Source organism: Maniola hyperantus, chromosome 12 (genome assembly GCF_902806685.2).
Source record: "Maniola hyperantus chromosome 12, iAphHyp1.2, whole genome shotgun sequence".
NCBI classification, from domain to species: domain Eukaryota; kingdom Metazoa; phylum Arthropoda; class Insecta; order Lepidoptera; family Nymphalidae; genus Maniola; species Maniola hyperantus.
In genome coordinates this window covers 13,077,470-13,096,301 of record NC_048547.1, presented here as the reverse complement: position 1 = coordinate 13,096,301, position 18,832 = coordinate 13,077,470, and the positions used below count along the sequence as shown (strand labels likewise).

Below are 18,832 nucleotides of genomic sequence, written 5' to 3'. Positions count from 1 at the left end.
CCAGTGACCCTTAACAGTGCGAGAGGACAATCTCTCGCACTGTTAAGGGTCACTGGTAGAGATCTCTCATAGTGATAAGTGCTTGCCTGTCCACTTTTGCTTTCTTTTTCTCTTTAATATTAAATGTTTATGGTACAAATAAATAATATATAATAATAATAACTATACCAAGTGGGATATCATATGAAAGGGCTTTGCCTGTACATTCTAAAATATGTAGATTTTATTTATATTTATGCATAATAGTTTTTGATTTTTCGTGCAAAATGTTGAAAATATCTACGACTGTAGTACGGAACCCTCGGTGCGCGAGTCTGACTAACACTTTGCCGGTTTTTTTCTTTCTTTCTATGGGAAAGTGTGTTTGTGTGTTTGTTTGTCCTTCGATCACGGCGCAACGGAGCAAATGGCCGAACTAATTTCTTGCAAGACTACTTTTTGTCTCGGAAAATCAAAGAGTTTTCACGGGATTTCCACGCGGATGAAGCCGCGGGCATCAGCTAATAAATAAAGTTAGTTCGTCGTAAGACTACGTAAATAAGTACCTACTTGTAGTTGAACGGAAATTAAGTTAGGCGTGTATGAGAGTGGTGAGGATGGGAAATAGGTATTTTAGACGAGCGGAAATGATGTTTAGTTACCACTCAGTATACAATAGAGTACAGTACGCGGCCAAAAGTGATAAACATCGATCTTTAGAAGGAGATAGCAGATTTGTAGAGCACTGTCTCGGTCGTTGAGGCCGACAAAACGTCGTAATATGGGTATGAGTGACAGTGACAACGCTCTACAAACCTGAAATGTCATTCTAAAGGCCGATGTTCATCATTTTCGCCCGCGTACACACATTTGTACGATACGACCTCTCTGAGTACTATGCCACAGAATCACTACCCATATCACCACCCAAATGCGAAAGTGTGTTTATTTGTTAGTTTGTCCTTCGATCATCGTCGCAACGGAGCAACGGCTCGACTTAATTGTTTGCCATGGGTATAGTTAAATAACTGGGGAGTGACCTACTGTTTAACATCTAGGTACTATGTTTATGCTAGTCATATGTGAACATTAAACAGCTCTTCTGTAAAATCGACATATAATTTTTATTTACTCAGACACAAGTCAGCCCTTGCCTGCAATCTCACTTAATAGGTGCATGCCCAAGATCGAACTCCCGACCTCCGATCAGGAGGCGGACGTCCTAACCACTAAGCTATCACAGCTTACTACTTAGTGTATAGCAACTCAACGATGCGCCCATTAATATTTTTTTAACCACAATCATTTTAGAGTTCCGTACCCAAAGGGTAAAACGGGACCCTATTACTAAGACACCGCTGTCCTTCCGTCTGTCTGTCCGTCTGTCACCAGGCTGTATCTCATGAACCGTGATAGTTATACAGTTGATATTTTCACAGATGATGTATTTCTGTTGCCGCTAACTTACAAATACTAAAATACAGAATAAAATAAATATTTAAGGCGGCTTCCATACAACAAACATACAACAAACATTTTGCTGCTTTTATAGATAATGGTACGGAACCCCGTTCGTGCACGAGTGCGACTCGCACTTGGCCGTTTTTTAAAATATAGGAACTGTTTAGTATGCAAAGATGTCGTTGGAGGATTTTATTCCGATAAAAGCCGGATTTGTTTCTTTCGTGTCTAGAATGACTAGAATCATTAGATTTTCTTTGAGAATATACAGGTATCACTTACTTTAGGTAGATTCAGATAAGCTAATTAAATTTTAAGGTGCTGGAATGGCGACCTCGCACGGGAAGACGCAGCGTTGGAAGACCCCCCCACTAGGTGGACGGACGACATCAGACGAGTCGCAGGGAGCCGCTGGATCCAGGCGGCGCAAGACCGTGGCGTGTGGAAGTCCCTACAAGAGACCTATGTCCAGCAGTGGACGTCTATTGGTTGATGATGATGATGATGATGATGATGAATTAAATTTTAATGATTATATTTTAACTAGTTTATGCCCGCGACTTCGTCCGCGTGTACTACACAAATTTCAAACCCGCTGGTATGGTATATTTACCGCCTGGTATAGTTCTTGAATTTCACGAAGGCCACTGACTCATGCTTGTGTTTTAGTCGTATCGGTATATGTACGTAAGGTACACTAAATGTGTGCGTTTGACAGCGCTTGCTCGCGACTGATTGGTCCGACATGCACGCACACTTACGCAATGACCATGTAAACGACGTTACCACAAGTAAAGTTCACTAGCCTTCGTGAATTGCAAGAAGCCCTATGTCTGTATCGTTTCTTCAGTGAAATATTTTACGCCATAATCTCTTAAATTAAGATATATCTTTGTTTCAATCCGGGGAGACTCATATTAACTTACTTCAACGTTCTTCAATTAAGAGCTAAGCAAAGGTAGAGAGCGCTTCTAGTGTGTGTGACCCAAGTTGTAAGAGACAGCTATTTTTATTTCACACTACGACTTTTTATACGAGCTTTTGTTTTCTAAATGCGTTATTCGACGTTGAGTTCGGAAATATTTTCACATCAATCACACAAGGCTTTAAACAATTTTTACACTCTAAAATTCTAGACAAGTTAGACAAGTTGCAAGCGTGTTTAGATGAACTATGGCTTGATATTAAATTATTAGGTAACTAAGGGGCGGGACATACACAGGCGACGGTTGCGGGCGAGATGGTGGCGTGGCATTGGTGCTGCACCGCTTCCCAAATACAACGTTGTAATATTTCCCAAAAAATGTATACAAGCGATGAGACGCAGGATATACAGAGGCAGCATGGCATGGTCAAGGCACCTCTGTATAATTAAACCACCAGATTGCGTCCGCGCTGCGCTTTCAACTCGTCCGCAATGTAACGTGCCTGATTGGGAATAAGGTTCTAAACCAGTGGTAGACTGGTTAGAATTGGTTCTTAACAACCGCAGAAAATTCAAAAGTGTATTGTAAAAGTCACTTTAAAGCTGTTCTATAAAAAACCTCAATCGCTGTCTCTTATGACTTGTACCACAGTACATTCTCCCCTTAGTAGGCATCTACTTGTGCGTCGAAAGCCCGCCATTAGAGGGCTTTGTAGACATTCCAGGCAGATTCCAGGCTAATTCCAACAGAGTATCCGATAGCACTATTTACCGGCCCCTAGAGAGGCCTTAATCACCCTGAAATGCTAGACGTACGGGCAAATGATTTTACCTAGTAGGTACCTATCTTATTTCCTTTAAAAGAGCAACCGCCGATTTTCTTGCTGATTCTTCTCGGTAGGAAGATCATTCCAAATTCCATGGTACTTACATTTGCTTGACGAAGAGCTTTGTAAAAGGTTAACGTATGATAAGGTGAATATATGTATAAGGTGAATATATGTATAAGGTGAATATATGTATAAGGTGACATATGAACATTAGGTACTTCCGTCGGAAAAGAAATTCTACTTAAAAATGATTTTCTATTCTAAAGTCATTTATATTCTGAACAGTATAAAGTCGCAAACTCCATTTGTATATGTGTATTCGCTTTTTTTTGTTTTTAAAAGAATATTATCCATGTTAAATGACTAATATTCCCCTTTCCTCTCCAACTAAGCGTCAGGCTTGTGCTAGGAGTAGGTACGACAATAGTGCAACGGGCGGGGTTTGAACCGTTGACCTTTCGGTTTTCAGTCCACTCCTTTACCGGTTGAGCTATTGAGGCTCAATAGCTTCATAACCTTTAAACTTCAATGTTGGTATATTTCAAGGTTCTTTTCACTATCATTTAGACTTTATGTATTTCCCGAGTACGTGCGGTAAGAATACAATTTTCATGTCACAGAATTTTGCGGGAAAATCGCAATGCATGTTTGCCCTAAGACTGGGGGCACACGATGCGTTGCGGCGCGCAGCGTTGTTATGTCGCAGCGGCGCCGTAGCAGCGTTGGACAGTCTGTGAATAAACAACTGAGCGGTGCCGCTTCGACGTCGCATCGCATTCACCCCTCCCCGCCTCGTCTCGGTGGTTGCAAGTCCGGTGCGGCGCCGGAGCGCATCGTGTGACATGCCACAGATATTTCTATGTAAGACGACGCAGCGGCACTGCTCCGGCGTCGCACCGCCCCGCACTGCATCGTGTGCCCCCCGCATAAGAGTCTAACTACGTTTAACCATAGATTTAAAAAAAAAGTACAGACATTAAAAAAAACTAGAACGATTTGTGAGCTAAAAATAGTCCATTTGGTTTACTGACTGACTAAATATGCAGGCATCCAGTGTGTGGCACACTGGTTATGTCAGAAGAGTGCCTCCTCTCCGAAACTAATGAGACGTCTTAAGTCCCGACTGATCCCTCCGTAACGACGTCTTCAACCAAACGAGCGCAATTTCCACAGATTGTCAAAGGCTTGGTATCTAATGTTAACTTGAATTAATATGCCGTATAATGCATCTGAACTAATAAAGACTCGCACACCGGGGGTTCCATACTACAGTTGTATTTTTCGACATTTTGCACGATAAATCAAAAACTATTATGCAAAAAAAAATCTTTTTTAGAATGTACAGGTGAGGCCCTTTCTTATGATATCCCACTTGGTATAGTTATCTTACTTTGAAAATTGAAAATACTAATTATTTTTTCATAAACATATTTTAATTATTTTTTGTGAAATAACCACAAATTCACGGTTTTCGGATTTATTCCTTTACTTGTGCTATAAGATCTACCTACCTACCTAGCTACCAAATTTCATGATTCTAGGTCAACGGGAAGTATCCTATAGGTTTTCTTGACATAGGGCCTACACGACGTATAGACGGACAGACGGATAGACAATAAAGTGATCCTATAAGGGTTCCTTTTTTCCTTTTGAGGTACGGAACCCTAAAATCCAAAAAGTTAGAGGTGCGTCTCCGGGATCGACACTCCAGCCTCCTGAATAGAAGGCGGACATCTTAACCACTTTAGTACGCGACAGGTCGAGATGGCAATCGGGGTACGAGGCGGGGAACACCCCTCAAACCAGGTTAGCGCGGGGGCTGTGCGGGTGTGCGAGGCGTTCCCACCCAGAATCCAGATTGCCATCCCTCATTACGCGTTTACATCATTCAAACATTATTATAATATTAGACTAGGTAGTAACTCAATATCCCGCAATGTGCTTGCAAATACGTAATTAATATTATATGAATTATCGCTCTGGTACTAATATGAAATAGATTAAAATTCATAAATTATGTACTTACATAATATTAGTATGCATTAAGCCTTTATGAATTTTAATAAGCGGGATTCAATTCGAAATTAATTTTGTTACAATAGCAGCTATTTACTTAATAATAATTTGTCATTTTGTGTTCATTTTGTCATGAGAATAATAACATAATTAAGTTATATTAATCAATGAGAGTGTTCTCAGGAACTTTACTACATTCCTCCTTCGCCGTTCTACCACAGAACAGCGAGAAACCTTATTGCGATTTTATACAGGGTGTAACCAGAACGCTGGCAAAACCGAAGACAGGTGATAGTATCAGTACTATCATCTGTCTTTGTTTTTGCCAGCGTTCTGGTAATCATCAGTGATTACCAGAACTGATATACATGAAGATATGATACTACAAAAAAATCGCAAAAATAAAAAAATCCTACAATTTTGTAAAATTTTACGATATATATCTAAATAGGTATATGAAAGGAAAAGGTGACTGACTGACTGATGTGCCCCAAACCAGTTTAATTAGAATATATAGGCAATAATGCGAAGATTGTTTAAGACAAAAAACACAATGCATTAGCGTAGTAGCGTAGTAGCACGCGCCGGTAGTTGTTATAAAGACGTAAAGTTTGCAAGTTTGTATAAAGGAAGTAATCTCTGAAACTACAGAATCGATTTTGAAAATTCTGTCACCAATAGAAAGCTACATTATTTCTGAGTGATATAGGCTATATTTTATTTAAGAAAAATTAGAGATCCCTACAAAAATTGTAACAAGCTACCCGTGCGAAGCCGGGGCAGGTCGCTAGTCTATGGTCATTGGTTTTCGGGTAAAAAGTAGTAACCAATAAATTCTGAAAGTTCCAAAGACATAGCGGTATAAACAGAATAACGGTATAAATGGATATCGGCGAACATAAATCTCTCCAGGGGTCGAGTTCAGAGCCGCAGGCTATTAATTGATAACTAGGTATACTATAAAAAACCTTTATTTATTTTATAATTTCATAATGTTAATTTCTACCTAGCTTAGTGGTTACGACGTGACAGCCTAGCCAGCCCAATTTTTAGGGTTCCGTACCTCAAAAGGAAAAACGGAACCCTTATAGGATCACTTTGTTGTCTGTCTGTCTGTCAAGAAACCTACAGGGTACTTCCCGTTGACCTAGAATCATGAAATTTGGCAGGTAGGTAGATCTTATAGCTGACATTTTGGGGAAAATCTGAAAACCGTGAAATTGGGATCACACAAAAAAAATTAAAGTGTGGTCATGAACTAATAATTAGTATTTTCAAATTTCGAAGTGAGTGACTATATCAAGTGGGGTATCATATGAAAGGTAGGTATATATGAACCTATACATTCTAAAACAGATTTTTATTTATTTTTATGCATCATAGTTTTTGAATTATCGTGCAAAATGTCGAAAAAATACGACTGTAGTACGGAACCCTCATTGCGCGAGCCTGACTCGCACTTGGCCGGTTTTCTAAGTGATGTGCGTAAGTTATATACCCCACTTGGTATTGGTATCTTACTTAGAAAATTGTAAATAGTAAGTAATTATTTTTTCGTTAACTCATTTTGTTGTATTTTTGTGATTTAACCACAAATTCATAGGTTTCGGATTTATTCCTAACCTATCTCATGATTCTACGTCAACGGAAAGTACCCTATAGGTTTTTTGACAGACACGACGGACAGACAGACAACAAAGTGATCCTATAAGGGTTCCTTTTTTCTTTTTCAGGTACCTACGGAACCCTAAAAAACTGCGTTATATTATTAGTTACTGAAAAATAAACCCACGCTAAGCCGACTGACTCTACCGTAAAGACAAAATGAACTTTTGTTTGCTTAACAAAACAAAACGAAAATTTAACCAACCATTTAACGCAATGGGCCCGCAACGTTAGATATTATTATATGCCTCGTAACCCCGTATTATGCTAATTTGCAATTTCCAAATATTATCGCTCCAAGAGCCGGTGGACGGAGGCTTTATGAACGTTTAATGCCGCAACTTGATAAGGAAACCTTACCAAAAGATTTTATATTATGCAATCATAAAAAACGTTAAAATATAAGGGTTGATGTGATCTCTTCTTCTTTGTTTTAATTCTCAATTCTTTGTTTTATAGTAGCCTATGTAATGATGAAACAAATAATTAAATATCTATACTAATCTATAGTAATATTATAAAGAGGTAATGTTTGTTTGTAGGGGGTGATTACCATTTACCCCCTACAAACACATTTCTTTAAATAAATTTAATTTTACAAACAAAATTAAGAATTTTCAAAATCGGTTCAGTAATTCCAGAGATTTCTGGAATTACTGAACCGATTTCGAAAATTCTTTCACGAGTAGAAAGCTACATTATTCCTGAGTGATATAAGCTATATTTTTTGAAAAAAATTAGAGATCCCTACGAAAATCGTAATAATGTGAAAAAAATCGTCTCATCTGTGAGCTTCCATGGCGTGCGCTGCTAAATAGTACACGAAAACAATGTTCGGTGGAATTGTTCCTCTAAAACAGCTCTATAAAAAGTCCGCGATAGCATATATCATCTATCTTTTACGGTAGGCTCACTAACCATTTTTATGATTTTGAAATGTGGTCTAAAACAATTTTTTTATTATTATTTAAGTTATTCCGGGATAAGGCTAAAAAGATATACCTAGACTTATTTGTCAAGTTTAGATTTAGGTATCTGTCGACATTTTGACCTGATAACATTTTGACAATCTGTCTGACATTTTGACCTGATTCTTTTGTTTTTCTTTTTAAGTATAAGTGCGTCGTACAAGAGAAGTGATGACGTAGTTATTTCGACCACAGAAATGAAATACTTGAAGAAGATACAGCTACAGTACGCGGCCAAAAGTGATTAACATCTTTAGAAGGAGACAGCAGATTTGTAGAGCGTTGTCTCAGTCATTGAGACCACGCTGTACGGAAAGCGAATAATGACGTCTCAAATCTCAATGCGTAAACGACAATATATTTATTTTTATTTTTTAACTAACATATAAAATTTAAAATATTTTCCCGCATAAATTACTCTATTTTGTGTTAAAAAAATTAAAAAATTATCGTTTACGGATTGTGACGTCATTATTCACCTTCCATACAGCGTGACGTTCATGTTAAAAATGAATAAAAATCATATTATCATAGATATTAAATCTCAAATCCACGCGGAGGAAGTCGCGGGCATCATCTAGTAGGTACAATATAACATCCTCCGTTTACCTTTTTTTTTAGCTGGGAAATGCTTTTACGCATCCTCCCCGGAAGCAACGCAGCCACGTTTCTCCCGGGGAGGTATGTGGGACTCATTGTAAACCAGAGTACCCACTAAAACCCAGCGGACCCGTCAACGCCATGATGAGGCGGCACAGGAACGCAGTTTGCATACTACTATGCCGTACCTACCTAATTTACCTGCGGTAAATATAAAATGAAGCTGTGATAGCCTAGTGGTTAGGACGCCCGCCTTCTAATCGGAGGTCGGGGGTTCGATCCCGGGCACGCACCTCTAACTTTTCGGAGTTATGTGCGTTTTAATTAATTAAAATATCACTTGCTTTAACGGTGAAGGAAAACATCGTGAGGAAACCTGCATGCCTGAGAGTTCTTCATAATGTTCTCAAAGGTGTGTGAAGTCTACCAATCCGCACATGGCCATCAGCGTGGTAGACTATGGCCAAAACCCTTCTCACTCTGAGAGGAGACCCGTGCTCTGTAGTGAGCCGGCGATGGGTTGATCATGATGATGATGATCAGTGGCATGCACAGGAGTTCAAGCCAGGGTATGCATTTAGATATGAATTTATTTTACCGCAGGTTAATGGTTATACAAATGGTTAACCATTAACAGCCTTACAAATAAACCCATTATAAAATGTTATACTAAGAATATACATAGAATAAGCGAAATGTCAACAAATAAACTCTGAATATATTACTCGATTAATGATTACCTTGTAGAGAAATTTTAGTTTTATTTTAATTTTTGACATTTGTAACATTATCATTTAAATTTGTATTTTTTTTTTTTAGAAGTAATTAATTTGACTAATCAAAACTATGTACACGTTGTTCGGTATATCATAAGTCATAACATATTGCATGCTAATAGGCAGAATTTGGCTGTACCTTTTTGTTTTGTAATATCTGCACTGTTTACCCATATTCGCAATAAAGAAATTTGAATTTGAATTTGAATAGTCTAAACCTACCATAACGTCGGCGTATCTCTTCATACTAACACTATTCCATCGCTAAACTTAGTCGCACCCTAGTTTAAATTAGGAATAACCTCAAAATCGTGTATTTACATTACATTCATAGGTGTTTTAAAATTTTGAAATCTAATATTTATAGAACAAGTAGAGCAAGTTAATAAGTTTAAGTTTTCCCAGGTCATAGAGTGCTGTTTTTTAGCCATTTTTGCGTGTTTTTCTTACAATTAATTAATGTTTTCGCCAATGGACAACGGAGTCTTTGTAGTGGTTTTGGAAGTCGGTCGGTTAGTGGTCATTGCTTGGTACCTAAAATATCAATTCACCAGCAAAACTTTGCAAATCCACACGGCTTAGGAGTTCAGAACCTTGCAGCATCAGGATTGAAAAGTTGGGACTTGGAATTCAATAAAAAAGTCTATGCTTGGCATTAACAATATTATTTCACCAGGAACAGCTCCTGAATCTCTATAGTTTAGGAGTGCTGTACCATGCATCATCAGGTTTGAGGAATCCAAACTTGGAGTGTAATCATGAAGCCGTTGCTTCATACCTAAAATATCAATTCACCATCAAAAGTTCTCGAATCCCCACGGCTTAAGAGTTCAATACCTTGCAGCATCAGGATTGAGGAATTGGGATCCGAAGTTCAATGATGTAGTCTATGCTTGGCACCAAAAATAATATTGCATCATCCGCAGTTCCTGAATCATTATAGTTTAGGAGTGCTGTACATCATCAGGGTTGAGGAGATGGGATTTGCAGTGCAAGCATTAAGTCGTTGCTTGGTACCTACAACATTAATTCACTATGAACACTTCCTGAGTCTTGATAACTTAAGCAGGCAGTAACCCTGCAGCATCATGATTAAGGAGTTGGATCCAGAAATTTTTATGGGACCACTACGAAAACATCCCCTGTTGATTAAAAAAAAAATTGCAAATCGGTCCAGAAACCTCGAAAAAAACGATGTACATAGGTACATTAAAAAAAACGGGCCGAATTGAGATCCATCTCCTCAATAATTGGAAGTCGGTTAAAATCAAATTAAGTACGAATAATAAACGTCAAAGACATCAGTCTACGCGTCAAAGTGACGGCTTGTTGACAGAAACACGAATTCCGTAGACAAAATTTTACTTTTTTATAGGCTTGTATACATCTTGTACGGCATAACCAGTGAATAGATAATACGAAGCTATACCGAGTTTATTTGTAAGAAAATATTACCTGCTTATTACTAGGATATTCTATGCATAACAATATCTAGTATATGCTCTGAATAAACGTGGTTTAAACATTTTTTATTTGTAAGGCTGTAAGGGTATAATAAAAAAATAAGCATTGATTTATTACAATGAGGGTAAGCTGTGCGTTTATGCCTCTATGAGCTGCACGCCACTGATGATGATGATGAAATATAAAATGTGGAATTAAAATATACCTAACCCTCAAATACCTAGTAATAAAATTCTCGATATTCTACCAACCCGAACAACCCCCGTCGGACCCGTGTAAAACGAATGAACTTCATTCGTACCCAGATTTAAGGCTTTAACCCTTCCCCGCCAACATTTTATTCGCAACGATAAGTGGAACAAAAATGCGATAAAGTTTTCTTCAGTTGTAAATGGATTGTCTATCCTTTTTGTACTTTTTAGGGTTATCTTTTTTCCGTTAAAGAGATAACCCCCCCTGAACCACCCCTATGTTATCTTTATACAGTGCAAGTTTTTTAGCGTTCCGTACTTCAAAAGGAAAAACGGAACCCTTATCCTCACTTTGTTGTCTGTCTGTCGGTCTGTCAAGAAACCTACAGGGTACTTCCCCTTGACCTAGAATCCTAATATTTGGCAGGTAGGTGGGTTTTATAGCTGGCATTAGGAGAAAATACCCGTGCTCTGTAAAGAGCCGGTGATGAGTTGATCATGATGATGATGATAATGTTTCGTTTGTAAAATGTTGATTGAAATCACAAGCATGCTCTCACGGTCAACTTGGAGCGAGAGGTACCTAATATGGAGAGCACGATGTTTTACCCGTAGTCCGGTTCAGTTGTCCGGTCAACCGGACTATGGATAAAATAAATTATCCATGGTACAGTTAACCGGACTATGGAACATTTTTTTATATCCATGGTACAGTTGACCGGACCACGGAAGATCTAGTGCTTAAGCTAGATAGTTTTTTTTAATTTATTTTTTTCGAATTTATGTATTATGGTTAGAGACGTAAATTAAAACTACCTGACTATTCATAAGCACTTGTAAAAAGTTTACATGAATAAAAAAACATTCTATTCTATTCTATTCTATAGACGATGACTGCTAAGCCAGAGGTCACACCTACTGGTTCGAATCCCGCGGGGGGCATTAATGTTTGTGTGAACATTTGTATTTTGTATTCGAGTCATGAATTTAATATTTAGTATTATGTAACAGGCTACATATTTCTTTATACATTTGTACATGTACAGATATGCTTCCCCATACAAGAGGCTGGAGGGGGAAAATTTCTGTTTTCTTAATTTTTTCGTTGTTAATATGTGATTTCAAGCCATATGTGATTACATACCAAATTTCAGCTTTCTAGGACTTTTGGAAGTATCCTAGAATTTTTGACTAGAGGTTTGCGAAGAAATTATTTTAGGCCATGCCTTAGAAAAACTAGCGAACATTAGATAGTTTTAAGTTCTACATCTTCTAAATATATAAAAGGAAAATGTGACTGACTGACTGATTGACTGACTGACTGATCTATCAACGCACAGCTCAAACTACTGGACGGATCAGGCTGAAATTGGGCATGCAGATAGCTATTATGGCGTAGGCATCCGCTAAGAAAGGATTTTTGGATTCAACCCCTAAGAGGGTGAAATTTTTGTAATCCACGCGGACGAAGTCGCGAGCATAACCTAGTTACAAATAAAACAATATATTTATTCTATAGACCCTCACTCATAAAATCAGTTGAGACCGGGCAGTGCCGAATCCATAGTGTAATATACGCAGACAGAAAACCCTGAAAAACACCCTGAAATATATATATATATATATATATATATATATATATTTTATTTATTATTAATATTATATATTAAGTATTTTAATATTATGGTCTATTATATTCCCCTAAACAAGACAACCGGACCACGTAAATATTTAATTTTTTTAGTGGCCACACTAAATTTGTATTTTTAAATCGTATATCCACGGAAAATATTTTTTTTCCGTGGTTCGGTTGACCGGACAACTGAACCGGACTACGGGTAAAAGATGGAGAGCACTACATATAATGCCTACAAAATGAGTTCTCACGCGCCATTTCAACTGTTACGTCAAAAGTAGGTGATGTTAAAATGCGGGGTACTTTAGCAAATTATGAAGAAAACGACTTTTTCAACTACATATTTGAATCGTAACATCTCATAAACGGTGACTCTTAGGAGAAAAAGTGTAAAGACAATTTTTATAAATAATTGCATGATCTACAATTTAATCTAACTTATTTTGGCTGCAAAACGCAAAAAACCCATATATGTGAACCTTACAATTTCAATTCTTATTTTAAAGGAACCGTACCTTCTTTTGACATGACAGTAAATTGACACATAAAGTTAAAATGGCACGTGAAAACTCATTTTGTACGGACTTTACTCAACTCTATGTTTTGTTTGAAAGGGCCTATTTATATAGGATTGAAGTAGAAGTAAAATACCTAAGGATGAAGAAATGTTTTATTACAAAAATACAAGTTCAATATTAGTAGAACAGAAAATAGTCCATTACATCTACATATTATATTATGGTATTTTAAGCTTTAACACTAGGCTACTGGAAGTAGGTATATAAGCTTCTACAGGGTACTTAGGTACTAATATACAGGGTGTAACCAGAACGCTGGCAAAAACAAAGACAGGTCAGGAAAGACTGATGATCAGTGATATGATACCACAAAAAAAACGCGAAAAAAACCTATATTTTGTAAAATTTCACGATAATATATTGCAAATAAAACGGACGCTAGAGGTCAACGAAGGTTCCGTAAGTAGCCCACTCGGAGTAAATGCCGCGTCGTCGGCGGGGCATTGACCCGAGATTTGCACGCTATACATTGCCGGTTTGAAAAATACTAATTAACTAAAACTACAAATGGTTATTGGTATTGGATTGTGTTTAGGTAGTATAACAATAACGCTAACTTTTTGCTAGCGTTCTGGTTACACCCTGTATTTGTGTCACGTAGATACACCTATTAGAGTTAATGATTAATAATTAAAAAATATAAAATTGCGATCTCACATCTGAATATCATGCAATTAAATCCTAGGCGATGATATTACTAAGTAGTAAGTACGTACTATTTACAATAATTCCTAAATTCTTACGTATTTTTACGTATTTTTTTAATATTCTAATCTTTTTGATTGTAAATACCTGTTATCTATAATAAATAATTATATTAATACAAGCATCTGTACAGAATTAATTATGTTAAAATAAATTTTTCAGAAAAATAGCATTTACTATAATAATAATGAGTTAAAATCAATTAATATAAGAAAATGAAAAACATTAGATAAGTAGGCATAATGTCCGTATTTATATTTATATTTATATAATAATCACTTATTTTAACAGTGGTGTGCACAGGGTCCGAAGCTAGCATAGGCATTATAGTTAGGTAGTTACCTATTTATTAGCAGGTCATAATGAAGAATGAGCTATTTCCAGTAGGGTAAGCAGTGCTTTTATACCTCTATGAACTGCACACCACTGCTTATTTACAAGTCTCTGACGATATGGCTAAAGTTTTGCTCCATCTAACCATCTACATTCTACACAATCAACATCAAACGAGGTGGACAAAATGTGCCCCAGGCTGACCAAATATTAAAATAATAAATTCAGAAAAAATATATAATGAATTTTGAATACCTAACTATTTACATTTAAAAGCAGTCGCTGAAAATAATTGAAAATAATTAGAATTTAAATCGATTTTGTCCAAGATTTCCCCTTATTTTTTACTTTACGGCCCTGGATGGAAGTCTTTTTATGTCTATCACAAACTTGATGCCACGACTGCAAAACAACTTGCGACTTTTATTTCTTAAATTAGAAGATTTTTACTTTTAAATGGCACATAATTAGGTATATCATCTCTGTACATTCTGGGGCACGAGTCCATACAATTTTCGTCCATCTCCTATGAAAGGTTGTTTATGACACATGTCGTCTGAATCGTCCTCTAAAGAAGCCCCTATCTAGACTATTAATTCCGATGCAAGTAGAAAAGAAGGATAATCGTCACTAAGTAAAAGTGTAATAAAAGTCTAAATAAGCCAGGCGACGCGTCCACCTTTATCGCGTTCAGCATCGGGCGGGGGCACGCTGGGAGCGGGAGCGGGCGCGGAGGCGGGCGCCTCGCTGACGCGGCGCCGCGCGAGCGTGCCCGCCGGCTCGCGTCATGCGCTGCAGTCGATGCGTGCGCAGATCACCGCACTCAGCAGCGTCGCAGCAGCGAGAGCGATTTGCACGCACGCTATGACGACTAGGTCGCGCGATGACGGCTTTGCTTCTTCGTCGGGGCCGTCCCTGCGATAAAACTCTTTTTCAGTAAAATATAAGTATTTCATATTTTCATATAATTATCCTAATATATAAAACGCAAATATGTTTCTACCTGTGTCTGTTATAGACTTTGAAACTGATGTGCCCCAAACCAGTTTCATTGGCAAGGCAATAATGCGAAGATGGTTTAAGACCATTGAAATAATGCATTAGAGACGTTCTTTTTTAGTAGCACACGGCAGGTATCTGTTACCTAAGTATTATTATAAACGCAGAAGTGTGTCTGTCTGTCCTTCGTTTGTTACTTTTTTACTCCATCTGGCTTAATCGATTAAAATGACTAGTGTTTAAACACTTTAAACATGCTTTTAACAGAAAAAAACATAACTCTGTCACATTTTAACTCTTAGTAAAGTCTGAGTAAAGTCAATTACAACAGCCATAATGGATCAAAGTCAAAGTCAAAGTCAAAAAAGTTTATTCAAAATAGGTAATAAATTACACTTTTTGATAGTCGGTTGTTGCATTTGTAAGATGCAGATTTGATATACTGGGGATAATTTTTACGCGAACTTAAAACTAAAGCTACGAGGGTTCCAAACGCGCCCAGGTCTGAGAAGAGCCCACAATGCACAGAAATTTTCAGTTTTCATAAAATAACCAAAGTCTGGCACGCGCTGGCTCTCTCTATATAATCTTAGATTATCTTTGGTTCACTGAGCCAACAACGTAGGTACTAATAAGTATTTTAAGGTAAGACTGTTGTAAAATACGCTAATTATGTTATGTCTTTATGCCTCTCTGGTGCGCCACTAATTTAATGCCGAGCCAAAGTTAATTACTTTAGCGTTCACGCCCACACGCCACCGCACTTACGAAATTATATTATTCAATTATTCGTTTCACCTGTAAGCATTTTGTACTTTTACAGAACACTTGCGGCATTAAAATACTAATGAATTTATTATAAATATTGATTATCAAGGTACATCGTACGTAGTCGAAATTGCACGGATACGTACGAAGCAATTTGCCTCCTCATTTCTGATTCGAACCCCTAAGATTTGGAACACTCTTACAGCATCAGTTTTCCCCTCCAATTATAATATGGGTACCTTAGAGTCAAGAGTGAATAGACATTTTCTAGGCAAGCGCGCTCCATCTTAGGCTGCATTATCACTTGCCACCAGGTCTGATTGAAGCCAAGCGCTAGTCTATAAATAATTTTAAAAAAAACCTGGAGCCGTGCAAAGCTAAGTGGATAGATGTACCGAGTGTGGTGTGGAGTGCTGATTCATCTTACCCGTGGTTGAAGCCAGGCGGGTCGAGTATGGTCCTTGAGCACTGCACTATCAATGCTATCAGAAGACAGCTGGATGCAGCCCACAGTATCGCTGCTGCTATGCCCGCGCTAGCACAAGAGGCAGTTCTATACATCTTACCCGTGATTGAAGCCAGGCGGGTCGAGTATGGTCCTTGAGCATTGCACTATCAATGCTATCAGAAGACAGCTGGAAGCAGCCCACAGTATCGCCGCTGCTATACCCGCGCTAGTACCGTTGGAGACGCCCCAACCACGTGACGTATGTATGGACACCGCTAAATAACAATAAAAATAATAATTAAAGTTGGTAGAAACCAAAGCAAATTACATTTGAATTTTTATGAATAGATTATTATTTATTAGCGACCCGCTTCGGCATCGTACGGGTATTACAATTTTCGTAGGGATCTCTATTTTTTTTGGAGATAAAACATAGTATATGTTACTCAGGAATAATGAAGTTGGTGAAAGAAGAATCGGTTCAGTATTTCCAGAGATTATACCCCCTACAAACAAACTTACAATCTTTTGTAATATTAGTATAGATATACTGAGTGTTATTAGAACGCAAGCAGGTGATATGATGATTACTGATAAGATAGCACAAAAAACGCAACGAAGAAACCTGCATTTTTTAAAAGTTCACAATGTATGATGTTGCAATCTGTCTGACGCTAGAGATCAACGAACGTTGCGTAAATAAATGCCGCGTGATCAAAGCTGCGTCGTAGTCAGGGCATCGACCCCGAGTTTTGCACGGATTGTGTTTAAGTTGTACAATAAAAGCGCAGTTTTCGCAAGCGTTCTAATTGTAGTACGCGACAGGTCAAGATGGCAATCAGGACATGAGGCGGGGGGGACGCCCCGCATACCCGCACGTCACCAGCGCTATCCCGCACTGAATTAGCGCGGGAGCTGTGGCGGGCCGTTCCCACCACGATTCCCATCTCGATCTGCCGCGTACTATAAGTCCCACAAATTGCTATTGCTATTCGCTGGAACTATGTCTCATTAATATCGAAATAACGTCATTTTGACGTCGGCTGAAAATAAATAAAAATAAAATAAAATAGAAATCTTTTTTATTCGAATAAACTTTTACAAGTACTTACGAATAGTCGGATGCATCTACCACTGGTTCGGAATGCCTGTCAATGAAAATGAATGAAAACAAAAATGAATGAATGTCACTAAAATGGCAACCACGCGCATTAGCAATTTGCGGTACATATATACAACATGTATTTTGGGCCAGATGGCCTTACCTGCTGCTAGCACGCTTAGGCTTCCGGCTGGTATACCGAGCCCCATGTTGAACTTGTGGCGCTCCTCGATGAACGCAACACTGCCCATCACCAGCGTGGAAATGCCGCATACGATCTGCAACAAATTGATGTCTTGTTAAGGTCGGAGCAACAACATGCGACAATGCGACATGCGACAATGCGACATGCGACAATGCGACATGCTACAATACGGAGTCCTGTTTCATTATCTCCTTTTTTGTAGGTATCTATGGTTGGTCACTGATCTCTATACTTTTCTTCTATGGTTTCCGCCATCTTGTCATAATCGAAATTCAGATGTGATTCCAATCAAGTAAGAAAGATAATTTTGTACCTTTAAAATAAGATTATAATCAGTGTAAAAAGTCGAAAATAATAAACCAGCTATTGAAGTATTTATTCAGGCCTAAAGCAGCATAAGTACGGTAGTCTATTTTATGCGGAGACATCGTGCGATAGTCCTATAAGCACCGCTTAGATTTGGAACACAATATGGGTAGGTACCTTCAAGTCGAGAGTGAATAAGCACAGGTGAACAGGCTCCTACTCTATAAAGCGCAAGTCCGCCCACACATGGAGTACTGCTCTCACCTTTGGGCTGGAGCACCCCAACTCCTTCCATTTGATCGGATCCAAAGGCGGGCTGTTCGACTTGTGGACGATCCCAAACTAGCCGGCTCGCTAGAAAGCCTGGAGCATCGCAGAGACGTTAGCTCTCTATGTGTGTTCTATCGCCTTTATAATGGGGAGTGCTCTGAAGAGCTTTCTGAGCTCATTCCACCCTCATTTTTCTACAACCGCACCCCCCGCCACCGTAAAGAATTTCACCCTCACCACCTGGGTGTCTGGTGCACTTCAACCGTGCGCTGTGCCAGATCCTTCTTTTCACGCACATGCAAACTGTGGAACCAACTCCCATCGGCGGTGTTCCCACTAGTTTACAACATGGGGTTATTCAAGGGGCGGATCAGCAAATTCCTAAAAAGCCGACAACGCATCGGCGGTTGCTCTGGTGCTGCAAATGTTCATGGGCGGCGGTCATCACTTAACATCAGGTGACCCGCCTGCTCGTTTGCTCGCTATCTCTATTTAAAAAAAAAGCATCTTCTAGGCAAGCGCGCTCCATCTTAGGCTGCATCATCACTTGCCATCAGGTCTGATTGCAGCCAAGCGCTAGTCTATAACAAAAAAAAAGCACGGTGGC

At 38.5% G+C, this 18,832-nt stretch overlaps 1 protein-coding gene across 3 annotated transcripts in view; it reads right to left on the bottom strand.

Annotated features, from left to right (window-relative positions):
- Nucleotides 1-13,167: 13,167 nt before the first annotated feature.
- The window catches only part of LOC117987008 (uncharacterized), a 46,604-nt gene continuing 40,939 nt past the window's right edge, over nucleotides 13,168-18,832 (bottom strand). For all 3 annotated transcript variants that reach the window (XM_069502342.1, XM_069502343.1, XM_034973965.2), the window contains 3 exons: nucleotides 17,608-17,722; nucleotides 16,461-16,617; nucleotides 13,168-15,042 (listed from right to left, as the gene is read on the bottom strand). In XM_069502342.1, the coding sequence (XP_069358443.1) occupies nucleotides 14,913-15,042; nucleotides 16,461-16,617; nucleotides 17,608-17,722 (402 nt within the window). In that variant the 3' untranslated portion in view covers nucleotides 13,168-14,912. The remainder of the gene's footprint in view (nucleotides 15,043-16,460; nucleotides 16,618-17,607; nucleotides 17,723-18,832) is intronic.